Source organism: Prenolepis imparis, unplaced genomic scaffold, assembly GCF_030444845.1.
Source record: "Prenolepis imparis isolate NDT839.2.m4 unplaced genomic scaffold, iyPreImpa1.0 SCAF_14, whole genome shotgun sequence".
Lineage (NCBI taxonomy): Eukaryota > Metazoa > Arthropoda > Insecta > Hymenoptera > Formicidae > Prenolepis > Prenolepis imparis.
In genome coordinates, this window is record NW_028141172.1 from 5,963,481 (window position 1) to 5,990,974 (window position 27,494).

A 27,494-nucleotide genomic window follows, 5' to 3' on the forward strand; every position below is an offset into this window, starting at 1 on the left:
TTGAAGCCATAACAAAAATATTAGGCGCTTCAAATAATGTTTCCTGCACTTTTGGACCAAACGTTCCTGTAACTTCTTTCAATACAATAAAAAGAGGCGATAATAATCTACCATCAGCGGAAATAGTCGGCTGTATAGTATAACTATGCGTGGTTGCTGATATAGATTGTACATACACACACACACACGCGCGCGCGCGCACATGAGATGTAAATCCGACTGGAGACCTTCACGTAGTACATCAGTAATGCGTATGCCGGCAATATTGTAATTTTCAAGCCTTATAAGTCAAAAAGTAAAAATTCAAAAATTCTAGAAGCGCGACAGCCGGCAGGATCAACAAGGCCGCGCGACGGGCCCCGATAGCGCCACTCGTGGCCTACTTATTGTTAGATAATAATTTGCCGGCGAGACTTCTGCGGGCTTTCCGCTCGTCACTGTTCGGCGAGCGCGCGACGAGATTAGAGGCCTGCGAGAGCGGAAAAAGAGACTTCCTTAACGAAAGGACGAGATCTACTTCGTGAGACGACGTCGCCAGCCGTATTTATCAGGTAGCTGATTCAGATGAATCGTATTGCGTATATTTATTGTGTGTGTGTGTGCAGAAATGTTTTCATATTAATATGTATTATTTCATTTTATGTGTATAAAATCGACTATTGTTAATATAATCAGCGTGTTGAGTAGGACGTTGTTAGGGCAGCAATAGTGTCTATAATAATCACTCACGAGATCTATATCAAGAGTACAAAAGGTTTATTATGTACGCGATACAGAGAACAACAATGCGCGGTTAGAATATATATATATATATGTAAGAGATATAGGGGACGACAAAAGCGACACCCGAAGTCCCTTTGAGGGAGAGCGGTCGATAAGAAAGATCGACTTTATCGGTAGCAATCAGAACTCCGTGAATAGTATTACGCGAGCGTTTGGATTCTCAACACCCCCTCTCAAATCGAACGCGGTATTACTCCGTAAGTGATCGTCTTATTCCAAGAAGATTCATACACTTGAAGTGTTTTTCCCTCGGCAATCCTTTTGTCAGGACATCTGCGGGCATATCCTCCGTCTTCAAGTACTCGAGCCCGATGAAGCCCTCCTTCAGCGCGTCTCGAACAAAGTGATGCCTCAGATCGATGTGTTTTGACCTCGAATGATAGACCGAGTTCTCCGCTAATGACAGCGCTCCTCGGTTGTCGCAGAAGATCGAGATCTCGTTCGCCTCGAAAATCCCGATCTCCTTTAGTAGTTTACGCAGGTACATGGCCTCCTTCGTGGCCTCCGTCAAAGACATGTACTCGGCCTCCGTTGAAGATAGTGCAACCGTTCGTTGCTTCCGGGATTCCCAACTTATGGCTGCTCCGCTGAGTGTGAACGCATAACCGGTGTAAGACCTCCGGTCCAGTGGGCAACCGGCCCAATCTGTGTCTGTGAACCCATTCAGCTCTCTGCATCCTTTGCGATAGGTGATGCCGTAACTTGCAGTATTCTTCAGGTATCGCAACACCCGCTTCGCCGCGACCCAATGTTGTTTTTCGTGACAGGAGTTGAATTGACTTAAGGAACTCACGATGTATGCTAGGTCTGGTCTTGTTCCTACGGCAAGATAATTCAAGGCCCCCACGAGCTCACGGTAGGGCCTTTTCTCCGATCCTTCATCCTCGCCGTTTGTAGCCTGACCTAACTTGGTGTTTGGATCCGTGGGCGTCTGGACTGGATTCGAACATTCCATCCCGAATCTCCGAATGATCTCATTGATGTATCCGGTTTGTGACACCTTGATGCAATCCTTGTCTCTTTCGATTTCTATTCCGAGGGAATAATGGGCCTCACCAAGATCCTTGACATCGAAGTTTTTCTGTAAGCCTTCTCGCAGAAATTCTAGATCCGCATCGCGATGATATGCAACTAAAATATCATCCACGTACACAAGTGCCAGCAATACCTTTCCATGTCGTTTGGTGACGTAGACGCAAGGGTCGGCGGTAGTCGGTTTCAATCCCAGCTGTTGAAGTCGTCCATCGAGCGTCCGGTACCATTGTCGCCCGGCCTGTTTCAGGCCGTACAATGCCTTATTCAACTTACACACCTTGTTGCCGCCTCGTAAGTCCTGTACCATCTTCCTGGCCTTTCTTCCTACAGGATCGTGCTCGTCCTTTCTGTTGATGATTTCCTGTAAAAAATCAATCAACAACTTGGGGCTCTCCATGTAGAGTTCCTCTTCGATTCTCCCGTTTAGGTATGCGGTGGTTATGTCCAACTGGCGCACCTTTAGATCGAATTGGACAGCCAAGGCCATCAGCAGGCGCACAGAGCTGAGTCTGGCTACGGGGGCGAACGTGTCGTGGTAGTCGATTCCCGGACGTTGAGAGAATCCTCGAGCTACAATGCGGGCCTTTCTCTTATCGATGGTACCGTCTAGCCTGTATTTGTTCCTGAGAACCGTCCTGCAACTGATTACACCGTGATCGTTTGGTCGATTGACGATGTTCCACGTGTCATTCCTAACTAGACACTCTATCTCGGTCAGTATTGCCTCCTTCCATTCGATGGCATCCGGACCTTCCAGAGCCTGATTCCAAGAAATCTCGGCAACGTTGGCAGAATCTTCAACTGGCTCGTCGCCTATAATTAACTCGTCGTCGGGTCCGGGTACGTTCTCCAGGTTGTCGCAGCTTTCCACCAGATTGTATTTCTTCTTCGGCCGTCCTCTTTGACCAGTAAGGACCTTTGCTGGCCTGCCAGGTCCCCGCTTGGTATTAGGTGCGTTATTTCTCTCTGGGATTTCTTCAGCATCATTCTCGACAACAGGGTTTTGAACTTCTGTCTCGATGACTGGGTTTTCAGCTTCTATCTTAATGACAGGGTTTTCAGCTTCATACTCGTCACGAGCTCCCTCGGAATCTATAACTCCAAAAAACTTTACGTCACGGGAAACTCTTACTCCTTGCTCGCTGGGTACCCATACGCGATACTCTTTCGCCGAGGCGTCGTATCCGACGAAGAGACACTTGATTCCTCTAGGTTCGAATTTTCCTTTGCCAGGGCTCTTGTCTAAAACGTATGCCAATTCTCCGAAGGCTCTGAAGCTTTCGACGTTCGGACGTTCCTTGTGCCATATTTCAAAAGGAGTCTTGCCGTGAAGTGCACTCGTTATGCACCTGTTTCTTATGTAGTTCGCCGTCGATATTGCCTCCGCCCAGAACGAGTGTGGCAGCCCAGATTGCACTATCATGCAGCGCGCCATTTCGACGAGGGTCCGATTCTTCCTCTCGGCTATGCCGTTCTGCTGCGGAGTATATGGGGTCGTCAATCTTCTTCCGATGCCTTCTTCCTTCAGGTAGTCGTCGAAGCCCTTGTTACAAAATTCTTTTCCATTGTCGGACTGAAGACACTTTATTTTCCTTCCCGTCTGCTTCTCGACGTATTTCTTAAATTCCTTGAAAATCCGCAAATCGTCGTTTTTGTTCCGCAAGAAATATACCGCGGTCCATCTAGAACAGTCGTCTGTGAATGTGATGAAGTACCTAGCTTTCCCTCTCGATTCGGTTCTCATCGGTCCACAGAGATCGGTATGTACTATGTCGAGGATATTCGTGTTCTTCTGCGACAACTTCGGGAAGCTTGACGCCGTGAGTTTTCCGATGGAACAGACTTCGCATGGAGGTAATTTCTCGCCTTTCTTAATTTTCATTCCGAGAACCGCTCCTCTTCGGTGCATCTCCAGAAGGTCGCTCTCGTTCAAGTGGCCTAGCCTCTCATGCCATATTTGTAGTTGTGACTTCTCGATGTCTGTCGACGATGTGCAGGCCGACGGTTCCGGTGACTCTCGCACGTAATAAAGGTCACCGATTCTATCCGCAATCAGCAAAATGTCGCGGTTTTTCTTCTTTCTTATCTCGGCGCGATTCCTATCGAATGTCACGATACACTCAGCGTCGACGATTTTGGTTACCGACATTAAGTTGCTTCGGAGATCTGGTACGTGTAATGTGTTTTCCAGCCGTATTCCTCTGACAGTATCGCCGTCTGTGGTCTCGATTCTAACAGTACCTTTTCCTTTCACTTCCGCTGACGCGTGGCTCGCCAAATTCAGCTTGGCACTTCCCGCGTCGGAGAATTGGGTAAAGCGCCTTCCGTCGTTGCAAAGATGGGACGTGCAGCCGCTGTCTAAGCACCACCTGGCCTTCCTTGCGTCGCAATCAGCGCGAGATTCACAGACTGCAGCGCAAAAAAGGATTCGTCTTCAGCAGCCTTGGCGTTCTCTTTCTTGTCGGGGCACTCGATAGCTTTGTGTCCTACCTTCCTGCATTTATGGCACTTATATTTGAAGGTTTCGTCGGTCGATTTTGTTCCTGTCTTGTCCGGCCTCTTCTTTTTCGATTTTGGTTGTGTCTTCCGTGCAAACAGGGCGGCGTCGTGGTCGTTATTTCGAGACCTCTCTGTCCTTGTTGTATCCTCATTCAAGATTTTTACTTTCAGTGCTTCAGGTTCGGGCAAATTGTCTCTTGATTCTATGGCGCATCGAAAATTGTCGAAGCTCTCGGGTAGGCTGTGCAAAAGCATGATAGACTGTAATTCGTCGCCAATTTCAATGTTTAATTCTGAGAGTTTATTGACGATGTCGAAAAATTCATCGACATGCATGCGTACGTTGCCGCTTACCTTGAGTCGATGCGTTATGAGTCGTTTCCATAAGGAGGCCTTTTTAGCGGGCCCCTTTGACTCAAAAATCGATTCTAGCTTCTGCCAGATGTCTTGCGCCGTTTCGCATTTTTTTACCTGCTTGAGTTCCGCATCGTTGATCGCGAGATACAAATCCGCCTTTGCCTTCTCGTCTTCCTCCTTCCACACTGCTACTGCCTGCGCGTTTCCCGCCGCGGGTTCCGGTTTCGGATTCCGTCCGCTGACGTATGGCCACGTTTTATTCCTGACCATTATTGCTTGGATGCGAAGTTTCCATGTCTCATAATTATCTCTTGATAGTAGAGGAATTCGTGTCGTGTTTCCCGAAAGTTCCATGGCTGTTCTTTATGGGTGTCGATTCTTCCACCTAACCTTGAATCTGCACGTACTTGGTCTTTCGGTTGAAGATCCTTAATCACTTCACTACAGACTTCGTCCTGGGCCCATAACCTGTTGAGTAAGACGTTGTTAGGGCAGCAATAGTGTCTATAATAATCACTCACGAGATCTATATCAAGAGTACAAAAGGTTTATTATGTACGCGATACAGAGAACAACAATGCGCGGTTAGAATATATATATATATATGTAAGAGATATAGGGGACGACAAAAGCGACACCCGAAGTCCCTTTGAGGGAGAGCGGTCGATAAGAAAGATCGACTTTATGGGTAGCAATCAGAACTCCGTGAATAGTATTACGCGAGCGTTTGGATTCTCAACACAGCGGAATTAATTTTACGGAAAATAATGCATCGATAATTCAAATTTCTACATATACCATCATAAAAAATTTAATAATTTTATTTATATATTAATTATTTAGAAGTATTATTTATATTTATATTAATTGTTTGAAAAATTAAGCGAAGGTTTTTGTCAAAGTAGTCCGCAAACACTTTTACAATGTTATAATCATCATGTTATATAATAATCATGTTATAATCATTTCAATTATACAGACATGAAGAATTATAAATATGTTGTGTATTACTATAATAACATTTATGTATATGACAAAAAAATATAAAAATTCCGTAAATAAATACGTGCTGTAATTTTAACAGGATTTACAGTAACATTCAATCAGTTGCGATATTTATTCAATAAATGTAAAAATTAATGTAAATTAAACATCACTATACTATTTTAAATTAACTACATATAGCTACATGCAAATTTAAAAAATTAAAATTTAAATAAAATTTAGATTTATATATAGTACGAATAAAAAATTAAAACGTTTATATTTGAATAATTGCAACGCGTAATTACAAGCTGTAATTTTTTATTACATAATTTTTTATTACATTATTATTTACAACGCGTATTTTCCTTACAAATATGAAAAAAACATTTATATAAATGCAGAAAACGGTAAACTTTAATAATATTAATAAATATATTTGATTTTTTTATTTAAGATAAATTAGATCACGTCCATCATAAATATAACATCACTAAACAAACAATTTAATTGCAAAAATATGTTGCTATTTAATCAACTAATCAAGTCGAGGAACTAATATAATTTGCTTATTGAAATGAGATTGTTCTTTTTCTTTTTACATAATCTTTTTTTTAACATAATCTATGTATAAAAAAATCAATAAAAAGCAGGCACGTGTATTTTTCAAGGATGTTTCAATTATATTTGTATAATCATTAAAAACTGCGTAGAAGTTATATTAAAAGTTTATTTATTGTTGTCAAGGATTTGATTGTTACATAATTAAACTAATTAAGTATATATTATTTTTTATAAAATATAAAAAACATTATTATTTAACTGAAATATACATTATAATATAATATAATATATGTATACTGAACTGTTATTTATTTCGGTTGACGGAATTAAATAATAACTAACGTAATATAATAAATTATTATATAGCATAAAATATAGTTATAAAAATCAATGGATCATTATTTATATAAAATAAAAGTTATTGCTATAATCAGAAAATTCTTCTAAAATAATTATCTCTATAAATTTATAATAAATATTTATAATAATGTTTTAGATAGTAAAAAAAAAATTATATGTAATATTCAATTTTCAACATAGTTTTTATAACTCATATGTGTGTAACCTCAAAATTTCCGCGACACTAGATGATATATGTATTTTCCAAGTCTTAAAATAAAAATCCATATATTAAAATGTAGATGTCATAGTAATTTTTTAAGTAGATAATTAGAATAATATAAAGTTTATTAATTAGAATAATGTTAGAATAATGTAATGTGTAGTTCATCAATTAGATTTTCTCAAACTTGCGTATTCAAGCGATATATCGCATATAGAAAGGATAATATCTTCTAATCTATCGTCATTACCATCCTCAATAGACTTTAATTTTGTGTCTATATTAACAAATTAATTATATAAAAACTATTTTACTTTGTAACCATAAACTGTACTTATAGAAACTTAATAATAACTAAATTACGCTGCATTTTGCATAATTTGTAGTAAAACAATCTTTAATTAAACAAGAAAAATTATAACTAATGATTCTTCAGAAACAGAATTAATTATATGTTCACAGGCTACAAGAATGGACTTAAGCTCTTTGACACTGTGTGCTTTGTTTCTTGGTTTAATAATTTCCGCAATTATATTAGTGTATCATCACTATGTTCTTCGACAAAAGCTCAAAAACTTTCCCCAATTCGGTGTATTTCCTTTTGGTACAGCATTTGAGTTTATAAAACGAACGGATTATGGTAAAGAACTTTGTGAATAAGATAATATTGCTATTATGCTTTTACAAATGCCATTTATATATTTTTAGCAAAAAAACCTAAGATTCGTAATTTACATTAAATCAGTATAATAATTAATAAATATTAATTAATCAATATTAAATATCCAATTATGTGTTTATCCACAGAACGCGTACAATTGATTGAGCAACAGTTTATGCTATATTTTAAAGAAGGAATATTCATAAATTGGGTTGGTATAAGATCGTTTATTAATATCTGTAAACCTGAATTTTTAGAGGTGAGAATGGAAAAATGTTTAAAAAAATATATTTTCTCGATTACGAAATTCGAATTTGTTTTTATTATTATTATCATTGTGCATATAGGGTTCATGCTATACACTTTTATTTATAGTGATTGAATAATACGAAATATGCGTTTAAAAATTACGCAATGTGGAGCACAACAAATATATATTGCATTTTCTTCATATTTTTCTTCTTTTGCAATTTACCATCTTTACCCTTCTTTATCTTCTTTACATCATCCTTATCTTGGGATCCTTCTCTTTATTCTCATTTTCGTTACTACTTGACTCACAATCATCGCTCTATCCAATTTTGATATTTTCAATTCCTTTTCTTCCTTATATACTTGGCCAAAAGTTAAAAGAATTTAAATGGTTTGTAAACATTTATTTTCTATGTTATTGTTTGTTTAATCGCAATAAGACATCAAATATAATAATTATAAAGATTACGCACGATAAAGAGAGATGGATATTTGTGTTAATAAATTGATTATTTCTTTGGCGTAAAATTGATGAATATGTCTTCGCATGGTCGCAAAATGATAGTAAATCCGTATTGAATCTCATCCGTCGTCTTTACACTTTTCACTCTCCACTTTCTCAGAACAGCTGTCAATATCGTTTTCATTTCAAGTAAAGCGAATCTTTGGCCAATACAGTTTCTCGGGCCAGCGCTGAACGGAACGTAGGCGTATGGATGTCTATTTTTCGAATTCTCCGGAAGGAAACGATCTGGATCGAACTTGTTCGGATTCGACCAATATTGCGGATGTTTATGTATAAATGCGATTTCTATCACAACTGTAATATCTTTCGGGAGCGTATAATCGCCTAAAATAAAACAGATAGATTATATTGATTGTAATCTGCCACATTTTATAATTTTTTAATATAAATTTTCTTATGACATACAAAATGAATTTTTTGTGTAAAAACAGAGTCCAAGACCCTTAAATATGAGAATATCTTGAGGTCTTTTTTATGTTAACATATTAATATAGAAGCAAAGTAATCCTCTCCTACCCAGTTTTACATCTTTCACTAATTTCCTTAAGATTATGGGTACACTTGGATATAATCTGAGAGTTTCCTTTATGACTCTATCAAGATACTTTAATTGCGACAGCTCCTTCACACTGGCTGGTGTCTCCGAATCTTCGAAAACATTCTCGAGTTCCTCATGAACCTTATCTTGCTGATCAAGATTATTGCCCAAAAGAAAAAGGGTCCAGCTTAACGCGATCGCAGTTGTGTCGTGACCCTATATATCATTATCAGACATTTACTTATAATTACATTGCCAAACCTAACGAGACAGAGTTTTGCGTTAAATTACAAAGATTTTCTCACAGCGAACATGAACGTGTTGACTTGTGCCCTCAATTCATCATCGATTAACGGAGTTTCGTTCTTCTCATTTTGATCAAGTAACAGATCCAGAAAAGCTTTCCTCTTCCGCTTACCTAACGCAATAAATTTCGCAAGAATACAAAAATTTTCACACAAACTTTCAAAACATATATAACGATAATTTAATAATCACACCTATATCAAGTTCATCATTTTTGTTTTCTAATTTGGCAGAAATGTTTTCCAACTGTCGTGTAATCTTTCTTTTACTTATTATCTAAAATGTAACATTTATCCGTTATAAACTTGTTGAATTCATTTAAATAAAATAAAATAAGTAGTATAAATAATTAATTTAATAAAACTCTGTTGATATCTGTAATGTTTTGAGCGGTTATTAGCGGTTCTTTTTGCACTTACTTCTTTCGTGAATTTTTGTAGCCTATTAATTCCTGATTTATATTCTCTTCCCGAAGGCATTAAGTAGTACGACCAATTTGACCAACACCACGGTCGATACAATCGCTCGAGTACTAATTTGCTGCTTCTACGATTAAAAAAAATACGATTAAAACGTAAACAGACATTGCTGTTAAGTTTAAAAAAAATCTATTTAATATATTATAGTGCTAACTATGAACTATTTTTTTATTAATAAAATATGCAGTTCACGACTTGTCGGACCTATGTATTGTTGTAGTATAGTCGGTCTCAACTTCTTGAGCATGTACATTCTCATCCATTGCCGTTTCTGTATATAAATAATAGTGACTAATTATATCATAACTTTATTGTCAAATTATGCTACATTTTAAATTAAAAAAAAAAAATTAAATAAATATGACATTAATAATTTTCGTAAGTATAGAATCGTATAGATAAGTTTACTTTATACAGGGATTAATTTAATTGTGGAAGCCTAAATTTAATTTGAAGTAAAATTAATTTATTTTATCAGTAAAGATATCTTTCACCGTGGCTTTGATAACGAAATAACCGATATAGATAAGCAATAATAAATTAATTGTTATAACGAAAGAACTTGTCAATTGAATGAAATTTAAATATTTAATAGTCTTCACAAGTTTCTGTTATCGATATCGCAATTTATAAAATTTGCTATAGCATAAAACATATTGTGTCAGCGTAACATTTTTGTGTTCAAAAAGTATTATACATATTTATATAATTAATAATATGATATATATTTATTATTTACCACATATAATGTCAAGAGCAGCATTGTTAATAAACGGAAGAATATTTATAGCTTTCCATGGATTCTTTGCTATTTCTCTCTCGAGACATTTTGTCAGAATCTCTGCTTTTTCAGACATAATTATGGCATATTGGTTCAATATACTAAAATGGAACGTTGGCCCGATGAGTTTTCTGTCATGGAACCATTGTTGTCCTGAAGTAGTAGCAATCAGTGATACATTTATGTGTTAAAAATATCATAAATGATATAAAAAATATATAGATGCAGATATTGTCACATTTTTTTATTGTATATTTGCAATGTAAATAAGAAGAATTCCTTCACACAATTTAGTAATAATGTTTTAAGACACGTCAATTTACATGAATAATTAATATCAATATAAAATCAGTTACGTAAATAATTGAACATGAGATATCTTATTTATCGTATCAAGATATAGATATATACAAATTTGCGTATTTGTTATAAATTAAAAATTTACTTTTTCTTTTTCTCTTGATTTGCTCAAAATAAACTATAATTTGCTTTTCACTTTTAATGAGATAATAAAATTAGACGTAAAAGAGTTTATTTATGTGCTTACCTGTAGAAGTGAGAAGTCCTTTGCCTAACCAAGAATACAGAAACTTATAGGGGTCTCCTTTTTCGATATTTACGGCGCCGGGCAAAATAATCTGTAAAAATGAGTTTAAGAAGAATATAACTGTCCGTGTAATATATATATATATATATATATATATATATATATATATATATAATTTATCACATTTGTTGTATGCTCCAAATATGCTCTTTTTTTTTCAAATTCTTAATTTTTTTAAAAACAGAGCCTAATTATACAAAAACTTTATTCTTTATTTTCACTTTTTTTTTGTTTTCTTCTCATGTTTTTTATAGGTACAAAATACTATATATAATAAAGATAAAATTTATATATCATAATTTAATCGTTTTTTTTTATATGTATGCAATAGCAGTAATGTAATATTATGGACAACTAACAAAATTTATTTTTTGCGTGTAATTGTTACATTGAAAAATTTATAAATAATAATTATACTTTTTAATAAGAATACACAATAATTTCTAGTAATAAGTTTATAAAAGTTTGTTCTATTTCACTATTGCAAAAAATGATGTTTTTTTTACGTTAATAAATTATCCACACATTCGTTATCGTAAATAACATAATAACTTATTAAAATAAATATGGACAATAATATAAATTTTTATTAAGATTTATTAAAATTTTACTATCTTAATAAAAATCTTTCCATTCTCACCTCTAAAAATTCAGGTTTACAGAGATTAATGAACGGCCTTATACCAATCCAATTTATGAATATTCCTTCTTTAAAATATAGCATAAACTGTTGCTCAAACAACTGTACGCGTTCTGTGGATAAACATACAACTGGATTTTTAATATTAATTAATTAATATTTATTAATTATTATATACTAATACTAATGTAAATGACGAATATTTAGTCTTAGGTTTTTTGCTAAAATCATATAAATGGCATTTGTAAAAGCATAATAGCGATATTATCTTATTCACAAAGTTTTTCACCATAATCCGTTTGCTTTATAAGCTGAAATGCTATGCCAAAAGGAAATACACCAAATTGAGGAAAGTTTTTGAGCTTTTGTCGAAGAACGTACTGATGATACACTAATATAATTGCGGAAATTATTAAATCAAGAAACAGAGCGCACAGTATCAAAGAGCTTAAGTCCATTCTTATAGCCTGTGAACATATAGTTAATTCTGTTTCTGAAGAATCATTTGTTATAATTTTAGTACGGTTTAAAAACTCGAGATCGTAAAGAAACATTGATTTCATCATAAAATATCTGCATCTACTTTTAATGAATAATAGTTTAATTAAATTATTTTGTGTTTTGAAAAAGTAAAAAATAAAATGCAATACCAAGAGTTTTAACATGAAATAATGCAGAATTTTTCGATACTTACTTATTACGTCTGAATAGTTAATGTTTAAACAAAACTGTTTCCAAAATATAGGACACTTTCATCAGATATCGCTATTTCACCAGTAATTGTACCACAGTTTATTATGCTTTATATATAAATGTAGTGTAACTAGATACAATAAGATATCTTAAAAGAAAGAAAAGAAAAGAAAAGAAATTCTTTTTTCACAAAAAATCTTGCAAAATACATTTTTTTTAATTATATAAGATCTTTACTATACTTCTCGATTTAAGATTTGATCACAAAATAATACTGTGATCTTGATCTTTATTATGAAAGTCCTTTTCTCGCTTCACTTATCTTATTTGAGTTTACCTCGCGAGCAATTTCTCATCATTAATGTTAGGAAAAAAATGTGCCAAGTTTTTATAACGCTAAAGTACAAGCATTTATATAATATATGCGATCGCGTATACATAATATACGCGATATAAGCGATAACGCGGATGCTTAAAAATGCAAAATAACAAATAATATGCACATTATAAGCTTTATCTCAGACAAGAGAAATTTATTTTCTAACAAATCTATATTTAAAACATTTTTCTATGACCTTTCTTGATAAAGTTATATCGTTTTGTAGAAAATATTGTACAATGGACTTCTTGTAAAATTTGCGATTTAGAAACAACTTATCGTGAGCTTAAAAACTTACATTTTTGTATTAGGGATTCAATTCTCCTGAGCTATGCAAAAATAAAAAAAGACATTTCCTTTTCATTGCTTAATGTCAATGTCTATTTTTAATGTCCGCCATGTTTGTAAAACATTTTCTGTAATTCAATTTCGACCTCTTGGATTATTAAGAGAAATGTTTAAACTTTAATTTAAACTTTGGTTCATATCTTAATACGATAATTTTTACTGACAATTTATGTTTAAATTTTAAATTAGAGCATTGAAATTAATGATAAAATCATGAAAAAGAATTCGATTAAATGTCTTAACTTGAAATATGAATTTATGAAGACAAAGAACAAAGATAGACTCAAAACAAGAAAAAGTTTTTATCTAGAAGTTTTATTTCTTATTTATTACAACCTGATAATAATTTTATAAAATTTTACAATATAATGTCCTTGAACAATGCGTTTACAAGCATACCTTAAAATAACATCTTTTTTCTTGTTTTGAGATCTTAAATTCATATTTTAATTTAGAAGATTCAATCCTGAAACACCCTGTATAAAATAAAATTTATCGAAGCACGCCATTTCTATATTCTATTCATATATACGAGATAACAGTGTAACGGAAATAACTTTTATCATTGGTTAAAAAAGAAAATATGCAAATCATTGCAAAACAAGTGAATTACGATGCAAAAGAGTTTTGCATATGAACGAACAGATATGTAAATAAATAATGGAATTCGGTTTTTATAGGACCGGTTTTTTAATAATAAATGTTGAGAATGAAATTGAATTTTGTAATAAAAAAATATATATTTGAAACAAAAAAAGAATGAATTTAAGTAAAAATAGATAATTTAAAGAGAAAATAGGTTTCTCCTGAGACATGTCAGACTAATTATAGGAGATTTTACTATAATTGATAAAAATATTTCAAAGAAGGGAACGGTGTGTTCAAATTAAATTATAAAATTGTATTATAAGAAAGATATTATTATTCTGTGTATTTATATAATACATTATTAGATTCAACTTTAAAGTTTACAGTCAATTATCTTATAAATAAAACATTTTCGGGAAAAATGTTTCATATAAAAATTGTTGGGTTTCGAGGAGGACATAATATCGTGACCTGTAATTGGCTTTGTGGCGTTTTTCGAAGAGAGGTATTTAAAGATCAGCTTAACTTTTTTTAAATAAAACTATCCTATTTTTATTACATAAATTGATTCCTCGCAATATTCTGCATAAAAGTTGTAAAGGTAGGATGGCCAAAATGTGAACGGTTTACGAGATATGTTATACTTTAATTTGACATAATCTGATATATACTATGATATATTTCGTAAAATATTTATTTTTCGATAATATAACTCGGGGTTCGATTCCCGATTCAGCGACTTTCGGATCTATATTTTTCTCGCCTATAATTTTATAGGGGGGTTAGAGGGGAGTCGGGAAATAAATCTCGAATTGAGATTATTCCCAAAATGAAGTCTTATAATATAAGAATTAGTCTTAGTCAGTGTTGGTCAATAAAATCTTAAACCTTGTTTAAAAATTCGACTGGCAAATCACATCTTACATATTGTTATTTACACACCTGGACCTAATAATGGTGTTGATTGAAATTGTTTATCAAGGCAGAGAAAAGTATAGAATCGAAGGGTCTGAATAGCTCAGTTGGTGAGAGCAGTCGCTCGGCAAGCGAAAGGTCTCGGGTTCAATTCCCGATTCAGCGACTTTCGGATCTATATTTTTCTCGCCTATAATTTTATAGGGGGGTTAGAGGGGAGTCGGGAAATAAATCTCGAATTGAGATTATTCCCAAAATGAAGTCTTATAATATAAGAATTAGTCTTAGTCAGTGTTGGTCAATAAAATCTTAAACCTTGTTTAAAAATTCGACTGGCAAATCACATCTTACATATTGATATAGATATTTCTTTTTACATATATGAATCAAAATATGTAAAAGAAATAATGACACATAATTAGAGAAATTTATTTTCTAAAAGAATATATTATTTTGTTTTTAAAGAATTATTTATATACTTTTTATTTCAAAATATATTAAATTATCAAAGCTCGAGTGTCTATAAACTAATCATATTCATATGGAAAGGCCGATTAAAACGAGCAATTCATAATTAATTACAATATTATTATAATTTTTGATATAAAACGATACACAGTCTTAATTTAGATATATAAATTTTCGATATATTAAGTTTCGAACTATACTAATTGTAAGTCTTCTTCAGTAAATTTTCAAAAATTCAGTTTCTATGCGTTACAATAAATAGTTCATATTAAAAACAAAGATAAAAGCAGATCGCTGCAGATATGTAATTACTTAATGTTGTGGTGTAATTTGAGACAAATTAGAAGCCTCTTATAATCATTCTCGTGTATGCACGTTTGACTAAATTTTATTTTAACCATTATCAATCAACGATTGGAGCATTTCTTCAACACGAACATTCTTCGCTGGTCAGCGAAAGACGATCCCTTTGACTATGCCAATGTCGATTTGTTTTAGTTAATTGTTTGTTTTACTGTTATCAATAAAATCAAATGTGAGTTACTTACAGTTATAACTGCGTTCTATCGTTCTTAAAACACTTACATGATTACTTTAGTTGACTTGATTTCTAGGCTTCTAATTTTCGCTAGGACACGATATTCGATGTTAGTGTCTTTCCGTTGAAGGACGAGTTAATGATCAAAATAAAAACATCATAAACAATCTAAAAATTCGCCATCTCATTTAGAATGTCAAAATAAGATTCATCCAATAACTCGGTGTCAGTGATGTTATTAATCCCGTGTTTTTGTTCCTTTATATGTAACATTTCTGAGACCAATCTCTTATGATAATTAACCTCCGTATCCAGAATCTTCACGTTATCCCAATCAAAATTATGCTGTTTGTTTAATATATGTTCAGAGACTACCGAGTGTTTGGACGAATCCAATCTTATAATATTTGCATGTTCTTTTAATCTGGTACGTAGTTTCCTTTTGGGGTGCCCAACGTAGGGGGAGGGCCTCGCATTCTTTACAGTTTATCTTATAGACGACATTATTATTGGTATCGTGGAATGTTTTTATCTGTTTGAGCTTTGATAAATCTGTTAAGACTGTTTAAACAACGGTAACCGACAGTGTAATTTGATTTCTTGATTATTGAAGCAACTGATTCGGAAATATTCTTAATGTATGGGATGACAAAGAACTTATTATTATCATTATCAATTTTTGTATTTGTTTTTTTTTTGGTAGTTTGTTGTTTATTATGGTTTTCATTCTATGATTTATTTCTTTAAAAATTAAATGTAAGGGATAACCGTTATTCAGTAAGATCTTAATGCACAATTCTATATTCTTTTTGTGATATCTTGGATGAGACAAAAGCATTGCTCTGTCTATTAGATTGTAAATCATTCCAATTTTGTGACAGTTGGGGTGATTAGATAAAAAGGATAGTGTTCTCCCTGAAAATGTTGCTTTCTGGAACCAATCTATGTATATGGTGTTGTCTATGATTTTAATGTCTAAAGCTTTTTATTTCAATTATTGTCTTTATTCTCTCTACATTGTAGTTAACGTAAAAACATTTATATTTGAATTGTAAGAACATCTTATAATTATTTTAACACGTTAGAATTAAAAACAAATTGCTTTTGTTTAATACATTTAATTTTTAATAGATATATCGTAAGTCAATATTTCGTGTATAATTATGTTAAATATGTAATAAATATAAAAAAAAATTTGAAATAAGTTTAACAGTTTGCAACAGCTATTTCTGTTTTTTTTTTTTTTTCTACAACATACATAAATTATAGATTTCCTGTACTGGCAATGAATTTCAAAACATAACCAATTGTATGTATGACTTACAAATGACACATATATCTAATATTAATAGCATATTGATAAACATATGTCAAACTAATAACGGACAAAGCCCGCTTATTAGAAGAAATTATTTTATACATTCTTGAGTTAAAATCGATATATTAGATAAAAAGAGTTTATCTTCGATAAAAAGCTTTATTGCAAATTAAAATGGAAACCTTTAAAGGAAATTTTAGCCTCAACACCTATAAGAAAGTCATTTTTTAAAAGAAAATGTTAAAAAGTATAATAATTCGTATATATGTTACAACATATGGCATTTTGATTAGTGCAATCTAAGTTGCTGATGTGTATGTAAAAACAATATGTGTATATAGGCGTGAAAAAAGCTTCATCTCTCCCCCTCTTATCCCTGAAAAGAAGAAAACTAACCAATTCATCCTATACATATACACTGAACACAAATAGAAAAACAGACAATTATCACAAATAACGTCTAATTAAAAAATGTAAACAAATCATACTTTTAGGCGTGAGCAGGATATAAACATTTCGAAATGCTGAATCCTACAAGCCTTCATAATACAATATTTGAATATATAATATATTATAATACAAATTTTTTAAATAATTATACCGTTCAAAACTAATTGTAAGAGTAAGGAACAATTTTTTCGGAAATACTATAAAAGCTTTCTTCTTTCATATATTTCAAATTGATGCAGTCATCACAAATGTGAAAAATAATTATGTTTTGTAACATTTTCTTTTTGAAAAAATGACTTTTTTAAGTATCGACCAAAATTTTCTTTAGTGAGTTCCATTTTAACCTGAAAGGAAGCTATTCACAAACTCAAAATTGAAGTATACCTATTCGGAACTACATCTTAATTTTATATTAATATTAATGAAAAAAACAATATAATGTATCTCTTAATTTAACTTGTTTTATAAAAAAATTATAATATACACGACATAGAAATATATAATTACATAAAATAAATACAGAAAAAAAATTCATATTTACATTGATATCTCGTATTATCTCGGATATTTTTAAAACATAAGCTAATAAATAATAAATATTGTTTACAGATTCAACTGTTTAAGGACACAATTTAGCTTACATGGTGGAGCTAAAACAATTAACTTGAATATAACTGCTCCGCACAACTATAATTTATATTCGGCATATTTTATTTATCATAGAAATCCAAGGTAAGTATTTAGTTGCTATGATTTAGTAAGGCTGCACGAGTATAGCTCTTGGTATACTCACATATTGATTCAGATTATATTACAATTAATAATAAAATTAATTTGCTTTACAAATTTGCTTTAAAAGAAAACTAAATATTTTTCTTTATTTCTTATTATTTTTTCGTAAGTAGTATTTATTGATCATTTTTGCTATAATTTATTTAGTATTTGATATTTTAATATTTATTAGGTATTATTATTTTTCATTTATAAATAATATTTATTATTTTAATTTATCATTTATAATACTAATTATTTATAGTATAAATTACAGTTTTTATAGTATCTTGTATTTTTAATTTCAATCTATCTATAGTACAACATTATTGTTGTTTTACGTTAGGCATAAAAAAATCAGAAGTCACAATACAAGTAGAAAATTAGCATTTATTGATATTAAATTTAACTTATCTGATAATAAATTTAATTAAAAATAATTGTTTATTTGTGTGTTTGTTTTAAAAGCGTTTTCGATAATTACAGAAAGTACAAAGATGTCAAAATCAAAAATATATTTTTTAATTATAGAATAAATAGTAATGTTTTCAATATAATTTTTCAATATAATTAAAGTAGAAATTTAATTTCACAATTTAAAATTTTCAAGCCATTAAGAAAGTATGCAAGTTTCAAGAAAAATTATTATCTTTTTTTAGTTTTAAGCTAATGTTATTTTTTATTTGCGTTTTTTACTTTAAATGGATCAAAAAATTTTTATTGTATTTTTCACATAAGAGTCGTAACAATTTTTTTCAAAAAAATTAAATTAACATAAAATACAGTTTTATTTTATAAACTGACATTAATTTATATATACAAAATTAAGATTAATATGTACCATGGTGTGAATAATACAAACTGCAATTCATTTATATTATTAAAAAGAAAAACCGCTTTTCCGCGATGTTGGTTGGTTCTCTCGATGTCGAATAACCGCGCGATGAAACACTTTTTTGACAAACCCTATCTTCTATTATTTTCCCGTTATAAAAAATGGAGCTGTCTCAAACACCATCGCATTGTTTAACAGCTTTCACAAATCTAAAATGTCCAACGCAAATTTTAATTAATATCGTGAAAATTTGATGTCTAATTGCCGTGCTGAGTTCAAGATGTTGATCTTTTCTGTTATACTGAGTTGTCATTGCAATAATCATTTTTATATTCTGTAAACGATTAAAAGTTGCAAACTTTACATCAATTATAAATATATACAATAATTAGCGCGCTGCTTGTAGTTTTTGTATATAAAACTCTAGTTTTTGTATATAAAAATTCCTCAATAAATTAATCAATTATATAACCAAATTAAATCTTTTTATATAAATTATTGTTATTTCTGACATATTATTTTTCTTTCTCTCAGATATCAAGAGTTTTCCATTTATTTCATTTTATTTTTATTTATTTCTTTAGTATTTATGTTTTCTCTTTTGCACTCGGCCATATAAGCGGTACACCTAAAAAGTAGTAAAAAATTGTGAAAGTTTAAGAATTTATAACGTAGAAAGAAACGTTCGATAGGAGAACAATAATAGCGAAATACTTCTTATTAAATAATAAGCTCGCGACAGCAGCAAGAAAAGTCAAGCAAATAGATTTATGTATCAAAATAATATAGATTCAATCGCGCAATTTTAAATATAAAAATAAATATTAGAAAACGTATAAACCAGGTTTCTCTTGAGACATGTTAAACTAACAATAAGACTTTACTATAGTTGATATAAATACTTCCAAGGAAAGAAACGGTGTGTTTAAATTAAATTATATAATTGTTCTATGAGAGAGAAATAATTATTCTTATTGTGTTTATGTAATACATTATAGGGGGGGGGGGGTGTTCAAATACATATAGTTACTGTAAATAAATATAGTTTTCCAATTTTAAAGTTTACAGTCGATTATGTTAAAAATTAAACATTTTCGGGAGAAATGATTCATATACAAAAATTGTTGGATTTTGAGAAGGACATAATATCGTAACTTAGAGTTGGTTTTTATGATGTTTTTCAAAGATATTTAAAGATCAACTTTTTTTTTTAAAAACAGCTATGCACTTTCTTTATATATCTGACAATTGATCAATGATATTTGATCATTGCGTACATATTATATTCCACAGGGTGGGAAAGACTCAGCAAAAAGCTACAATATTGCTCGATGGTGTTTGCACACGAGTTAGTGACATTAACTACAAACTAAGGTGTCGATACTTATTCATTGTCACTCATCTCCAATACGTATATAATGGCATTCGAAAGTGTTGTGTTAATAACTTTTGCATTGTTCGCCATAATCTATCTCTACTGTAATATTCGGCGGTTGGTTTCCATCAAAATGGTGAAAAACGTGCCCGGACCAAAGACTTTGCCGCTTGTCGGAAGTGCCTTCTATTTCGTACGGAGAAATCCTGAGGGTAACGAGAGACAATAATGATATGTTTAATTTATAAAAAAAATATTATAAAAAAGTGTGCAAATTGGAAAAGCAAGTTGATTTTTCAATTTTGGTTTTCTCATAGAGGAAGCTTAATGAGCGAAATAGAATGGTAAGGAAGCAATGTGCATGTTTCCAATTTGCACACTTTTTTCACGTAAAATAGCATTTTTTGTCACGTATATATGTATGTGTGTATGTATTTATGTACTTACTTATGTATGTTTCTTTCGTAAAATTCGAAAATTTACATTTTTCGAAAAATTCAAAATTTTATATAAAATAAACCATTTCAACGATCCTCGTCAAATTTAATATAAAAAATTCTCTAATAATATCCTATGCACCAGTAATGCATGTAAAAAATTTAGAGTTATATCTCCAAATTTACGGAAGTTAAAGCAACACAAATATTTCTTAAGAAAATTTTATCAAAATTTTATAAAAAATATACTCTTTCACCGATCCTCACCAAATCCAATACCAAAAATTCTTTAATGATACTCTATTTATGTAAAAAAAATTATCCCGATATGTTAAAATTTATGGAAGTTAGAGCAACCACAGACATTTTTTGAAAAATTAAAATCGCATTAAAATTTAAAACACTGTATAAATTTTAAAAATAAAAATGACAATAAATAAAAGAATTGCATTACTTTATTTGTATGTCAATATGGTGCTCAAACAGTTCTTGAGACGTTTAAATTTTCGGAAATGTGAGTGGGCACATACATACGTACACACCCACACATACGAACATATTTAAAGATAAAAATGAGATTTTTTGATGATTTGGAACATTCTGAACACACTGACATAGAAATCTAAACAAAATTTTTTTTTTACAAAAATAAAACTTTCTCTATGAAGAAGTAAAAAAAATACTAAAAGAATCGGCATCTTAAAAAACTCTTAAAGTTTCAATATTTTTGAATACAAAATTAATTAATATTGCATTTAGTTCAATATAATGAAGTATATTGAATATAATAAAGCATATATAAATATATAGGCAAATATATTTTTCTAAGTTTCAAAGAACTTTCATTTTTAGAAATTTTGGGTGCTGTATTTAAGCTTGCGAAAGATTATGCGTCTCCGTTTCAAGTTTGGATTGGTAATAAATTATTTATTGGAATTTACGAGCCGGATCAAATAAAGGTAAAGCAATAGCTTTTATATACGCGTTCAATTATACATATATAAAATATCTCTTTTATATATTAAAAGTTTACAATTAAGGCAATTTCTCTTTAATTTAACTGAAATAATTTTTCGAAATCTATATGTTAAAATAATATCCAATTAAAGCAGCAATAGATATAAATTAATAAATTTGTATGCGACGTTATAGGCCATCTTACTAAATGACAGTTGCTTGGAAAAGAGTGCAATATATAAACTTATTGAATCATCACTTGGTAAGGCATCATTAGTAACGTCTCCTGGTAAGATATATATTTTAAAAAGTCAAGCAAAATCTAGTTGTTTATAACTTATACTATATATGTAAGATTTAAAAATCGAACATTTAAAAAAAAAATAATACTTTTCATACTCTAAAAATTGTGATATTTCGCTGAAACTTAGCGAAAAATTATTGTAGAGAAAAAATCGAAAAAGCATTTTCAAGGTTCAACTTTAACGCCCTATTGGTGGTTTTGAAACATTTTTATATATTTCTCGTTCTGAAAAATATATATTAAGTTTAGTTTCAATATCGCGTGCGCGCGCGTAACTTGGTCGGTCAAAAAAGTTTTTAGGGTATGAAAAGCGAACCTTATTTTTCTAAGTAGTGTAATTTATTTTAGTCTTAATTATAACTATATATATTTTCTTGGAAAAGGTCGAAGAATATAATCTCAAATAAAAAAATATATAATTATATATACAATATGTCTTTATACGTTTTCTTTTCTTTCTTAAGAAGAATAATAAAATGAATTTTTGCATCTTTTTCTTTAGAAAAAGTAAAATTTGAAGAATTAAGAAAAATTATAATAATATATAAAATATATAATTATATATACGAACAAGTTTTTTCATTTCTTTAAATTATGCTTTTCTTTAAAAGCAAATTATTCTTTACATTATTTTTCACCTATTTTAAAGAATTTTTTGGTATATATATATATATATATATATAGACAAGGTTATACAAGAAAAAGGAAATATATAAACATATTTAATATATATACTTATATATCTTTATATTTGATTATATATGAAATTTTTTCACGAGGGTTAATTACATTATAAAAGCAGCGCTGCATCTTTCTAAAAACACACACACAGAGAAATAGAAACACAATTACTAACAAATTTTTTTCTTTTAATACAATATGTTATAGTTTCATTTCTTCTTTATAATAATTCTTTTGCAATATTTATTTTAGAATCTATGTGGAAGAAGAATCGAAAAATGTTAGTGACAGGCTTCAATTCAAATATGTTACGATGCTTTTTTGATATATTTGTCGAACACTCTTTAATACTTACGGACAAAATGGAAAAAATAGGATTAAATGGAAATGAGATTGATTTATTTGAATCTATATTCCAGTGCACTATGGCCATTGCATGTGGTAAGTCCAAATGTAATGTTTAATTTTTTAAAAAAATTTTTACCTCATATTATAAAAGACAAGATCTTACAGAAAATATTGTTTATTATTAAAAACTGAAAAAATTAGAAGTATAAAAAAATTAAGAAAATAATGCAGTATACTTGCGTTAAAGAATAAATAATGTTACTAACTTGAAGAATTAATTAAGAAGTAATATTTTGAACAAATGGTTATATAGATAAATGTGCAATAATTTATGATAACAGAGTATCATATATATTAAATATAATGATTGTTATTGAATAATTGCACAAAGCTTGAATTTATTTTAGATGATCTATAATTTGCAACAAATCCGACATAAAATATTATTTTATTTGTCGGATGTAATATATAGTAAATCATTTTAAGAATTACGAAAATTTTACAACATATACAAAATATATATCAGAAAATGCTAATCGGAATACACATATACATTGAGATATGACACATGTGATACATGAAATTATAATTAGAACTTTACCTTAAATATCATAAATATAGAATAGTATTAGATCTTAAGTATAGATTATGATTTCTTACAACATAAAAATGTTAATTTTTTTATCTCCTCGAAAAGAATTGTTTTCTGAAGTTTCTCCATTTTACACGATCTATAATTCGCGATTTTAAAATAGAATTTTAAGTCACATATTTAAAAAATATATATATATATATATATAATATACATATTATGTTCATTTGAATGTACATTTTGTATATACTAGTTTAAATGTTTGTTATATTACACAATATGTAAAATCATAAGTACAATAAAATTCTGTATCAAATTTTATGTCGCAAATTAGAGATTATCTAAATTTAAAATAAGCTTTAATTAGTTCAATAATGAAATCCACATATTGCAAAGAGTATACAATATATATATATACAATTATATTTACAGTAGTTATTTATACGTATATACATGCTACAAAGTATATCAGTATTAACTTAAAGTATAGAATTTAATATGCATTGAGTAAATTAAAAAATATTTATAATATATTAATATGCAATATATTTATATTATGTTTGTGCACGGTTTTGCTTGTAATATTGATATCAACTATTATGAATATAACTTCGTATTATTTATTTTTATATACAATAACATAATCATTTAATTTATTTATTACTTTATTTTTCATTATTTAGATCATTTTTAGCTACAACTTTAGATGTTAATGTTCGAAATAAAAGTTCATAAATATAATTAAATAAATAAATATATATTATATGGAGCATTCCACGTCAAGTGATCCACTTTTATTATTGCAAAAAAAACGACCTTTTTTAATTTTTAACAGGAATTACAGAATGTAATTTTTTACAGTTTAAAAATGACACCTTATTCTATCTCTATATCAGATGTGTGCTTAACAATATGGTGGAACTAAAATCGCACAAAATTCATTTGCCATTTTGAATTTTGAACATCCTGAGCTCGGATTCCGACCAAAACTTTTTGAGTTTTATACAATTTTTGCGTGCAAAGTCCCAAACCCTTTGTACGTGATTAAGCACATGTTTGACATATCGAGATAAATTGAGGTGAATGAGGTAGGAATGTTAGGGATAAAATTGAACTATTAATAATTAAAAAATATTCGTCGCTATTTTGAAATAAAGATGGCTCACTTAATATGAAATGCTCCATATATTATAGTATATATAAAATTAAATGTATTATACATAAATTATCCATACATATATATGCACAAATGCATAAATTAATTATTAGTAAAAGTTTAAAATAACAAATCTGTTTTTTTCATGCGGGGTTGTGAAGACACTGTAATAGGCGCCAAATGGGATTTACGATCAGACAAAATCAGTCAGATCTGTAAAACAATATTAAGGTAAAAATATAGTTTCTTCCTAATTGTAATTTTAGAATCCAACAAATGACGTATGCACATATATCGTATAAATGGATTTTTTCGAAAAAAGATTTTTTCTCACATATATTTTCCTGAAAAATAGAAATAGAACATTTATATATATATAAGAGAATTTTTTATATATACTTTATAAAAATTATATGCGTATATTAAATTATAAAATTATATATTAATATGCATTGAGTATAAAATTATTTAAAAAATTGTATACATATTATTAAATTTATATATTTTTGCGTTTGTGAGTCATATTCTCGCAGGGCCGAAAGACAAAAAAGAAAAACATATATAATTATTTTTAATTTATTATACACTATTAAATTATATATAAAATTTATATGACTATTATAATTTTATAACCAACTTTAATATCTGTATCAATCTTATTGTTAGTATTTTCAATTAAATTTTTTATTATAAATAAATATTTTAGATTACACAAAAAAAAGAGAAACAATTTTTTTTTTCGAAAAACTTATATTTGAAAACATAATTATAGCAACTGGTTAAGTACATATTTTTATATCTTATAATAAATTTCAAATAAAAAAAAAAAATTTTTTTTAGATGCAAAAGAAGATTAAGCCACAGATTAAAGAATATATTCTTGTATCCTAATGTTATATATAATCTCACTGCTTCCGGACGTGAACAGAAAAAGGATTTAAATTCCGTATATTGCTTCGTGAATGAGGTATTCTGTGAATATATTCGTTAATATTTTATTTTACATATAATCCCCCATGACACATGAAAAAGTTTATCATTTTATAATTAATATTGTTGTCATTTTATAACTAATATTGTATTATGCAGATGATACAGCAGCGACAATATGCATTAAACAAATCGGAGACTGGTGTAAATAAAATAACTCGTAAGTTTGTTAAGTTTTTTTCTTCGCATATTTCAATCTCTTTGTAATTATTATATTACGATATTATTTATCAGCACTTGTCATGTGGCAGTAAAATAAATTTTATCTAAAGCTATACAATTATAATACGCGCTGCTAAAAGTAATCTTTATTTATAAAAAATTTGTCTTCTCTTTTAAACTTACTTGAAATGTTAAAGTTTTTAATATTTAAAACAAAAATTAAAAATAAAAAATAAAAAATATAGAGTTTTCTGCATCGTCTTCTAAGATAGTAGTTGAAATACTATTTTATATTCTTTTCTAAATACAGACAGGGCAATTTGCGATATGCTCTTGAAAAAATCTAATATCGAGGAAACATTCACGCATGAGAATATTTACGATAACGTGTTTACGATGCTACTAGGGGTATGTATAAGATATCTCTACGTACAATTATATTTATAAGTAAATAAATTTGCATTTAATTTTTAGGCCAGCGACACAATCGCCATTACGATGAATTTTGCGATCTTCATGTTAGCGAACTTTCCGGAGATACAGGTATGTATATACAGATTATACATACGTTCGATGAATTCACTCCAAGATAATTTATTCGCTTTATAAATCACGTATTCTACAAACTAATAGAATTTTATAATATTGAGGATTTATTTTTAATAATAATAAAGAAAAATTTGACACAATTTATTCAGGTAAATAGTTTGCTTAAATAAATAGCAAATACAGTTTACACGATATATTTTTTGTTACTATTATATCACTTTTATAACGTCAATTCTTTTATACTATGTATGTATGTATATTATTATTACATATATACATTTACGTGCACATACATAAAATTTATATTTTTAAATATTTTTTATATAAAAATATATAAAAGTAATATAATTATATTTTCATATTAATATCACTTATTAGTATAAAGTGTACCATAATTATAGATATTAATATTTTAATCAAAAAAATGTAGCAAAGAAACTTTTTTTAGTCTTTCATTGAAATAAATTCGTAAATATGGCCAAAATAATTTTGTACACAAAAAAATGGTATGTTCGATAAAAAATTTTTCTATCATATATGATAGCTTATTTATTTGTTCTTCGAATAAATTATGCTTAAAATATTTTTTAATCTCGTCAAAAATGAGAAGATATAATTATATGTCTTTGTTTTGGGCCTTATTAAATTGTGTACATTTATTATCACTTATTTTCATAAAAGGAAAAGGCATATAAGGAATTGTTGGGGATTTATGGCGTGGAAAGTCCCAGGACCGCACCAATTAAATATGAGGATCTACAACATATGGACTATTTGGATCGCGTTATTAAGGAAACGACACGATTATTCCCTTCGGTGCCTATAATCGCACGACGATTAACGGAAGATTTAAGAATGGGTTTGAGCATAAATACATACCTATATGGGGCATTCTATACCAAATCAACAACTTTTTTCTCCGATCATTTTTGATTAGTTTTATTTTTTTCATGTTTCTGTATTTCTGTATTAAAAGTAGCTTCCATGAGTATTTTTAGATTTTTATCAATATCCGTGTTATAAATAAAAAAAAAATTAATTCAAAAAATTTTGAATACATATGACT

General features: G+C 29.5%; 2 protein-coding genes across 8 annotated transcripts in view; one reads left to right on the forward strand and one right to left on the reverse strand.

The window, feature by feature from the left end:
- Positions 1 to 409: 409 nt before the first annotated feature.
- The window catches only part of LOC145944984 (cytochrome P450 4C1-like), a 28,659-nt gene continuing 1,574 nt past the window's right edge, over positions 410 to 27,494 (forward strand). Inside the window, exons 1-12 of the mRNA XM_083053721.1 lie at positions 410 to 551; positions 17,881 to 18,003; positions 20,171 to 20,464; positions 21,542 to 21,648; positions 21,842 to 21,935; positions 22,884 to 23,072; positions 24,889 to 24,958; positions 25,568 to 25,694; positions 25,817 to 25,877; positions 26,190 to 26,287; positions 26,354 to 26,422; positions 27,110 to 27,287. Of these exons, the coding sequence (XP_082909847.1) occupies positions 20,296 to 20,464; positions 21,542 to 21,648; positions 21,842 to 21,935; positions 22,884 to 23,072; positions 24,889 to 24,958; positions 25,568 to 25,694; positions 25,817 to 25,877; positions 26,190 to 26,287; positions 26,354 to 26,422; positions 27,110 to 27,287 (1,162 nt within the window). The 5' untranslated portion in view covers positions 410 to 551; positions 17,881 to 18,003; positions 20,171 to 20,295. The remainder of the gene's footprint in view (positions 552 to 17,880; positions 18,004 to 20,170; positions 20,465 to 21,541; positions 21,649 to 21,841; positions 21,936 to 22,883; positions 23,073 to 24,888; positions 24,959 to 25,567; positions 25,695 to 25,816; positions 25,878 to 26,189; positions 26,288 to 26,353; positions 26,423 to 27,109; positions 27,288 to 27,494) is intronic.
- On the reverse strand, positions 7,741 to 12,645 carry LOC145944981 (cytochrome P450 4C1-like). 7 transcript variants are annotated; one of them, XM_083053715.1, is made up of 12 exons: positions 12,510 to 12,645; positions 12,269 to 12,397; positions 11,864 to 12,041; positions 11,575 to 11,687; positions 10,875 to 10,965; positions 10,286 to 10,480; positions 9,751 to 9,817; positions 9,487 to 9,613; positions 9,262 to 9,343; positions 9,067 to 9,179; positions 8,740 to 8,977; positions 7,742 to 8,547 (listed from the first exon to the last, which is right to left on the reverse strand). In XM_083053715.1, the coding sequence occupies exons 3-12, from the start codon at positions 12,030 to 12,032 to the stop codon at positions 8,207 to 8,209; spliced, it is 1,536 nt and encodes a 511-aa protein (XP_082909841.1). In that variant the 5' UTR covers positions 12,033 to 12,041; positions 12,269 to 12,397; positions 12,510 to 12,645; the 3' UTR covers positions 7,742 to 8,206. The 7 variants fall into 7 exon arrangements, with proteins under 7 accessions (XP_082909837.1, XP_082909841.1, XP_082909839.1 ...); XM_083053713.1 differs by having other exon boundaries at positions 12,269 to 12,415; positions 12,510 to 12,639; XM_083053716.1 differs by having other exon boundaries at positions 12,505 to 12,639.

Bases quoted from the DNA above. Each gene is read 5' to 3' on its own strand.
- LOC145944981 (XM_083053711.1), bottom strand. From the start codon at position 12,140: ATGATGAAATCAATGTTTCTTTACGATCTCGAGTTTTTAAACCGTACT. The intron at 11,688-11,863 runs GTGAAAAACTTT...GTTTATCCACAG, and splicing joins TATAAAGCAAACGGATTATG to AACGCGTACAGTTGTTTGAG. The intron at 8,548-8,739 runs GTAGGAGAGGAT...GTTTTATTTTAG, and splicing joins AGTGAAAGATGTAAAACTGG to GCGATTATACGCTCCCGAAA.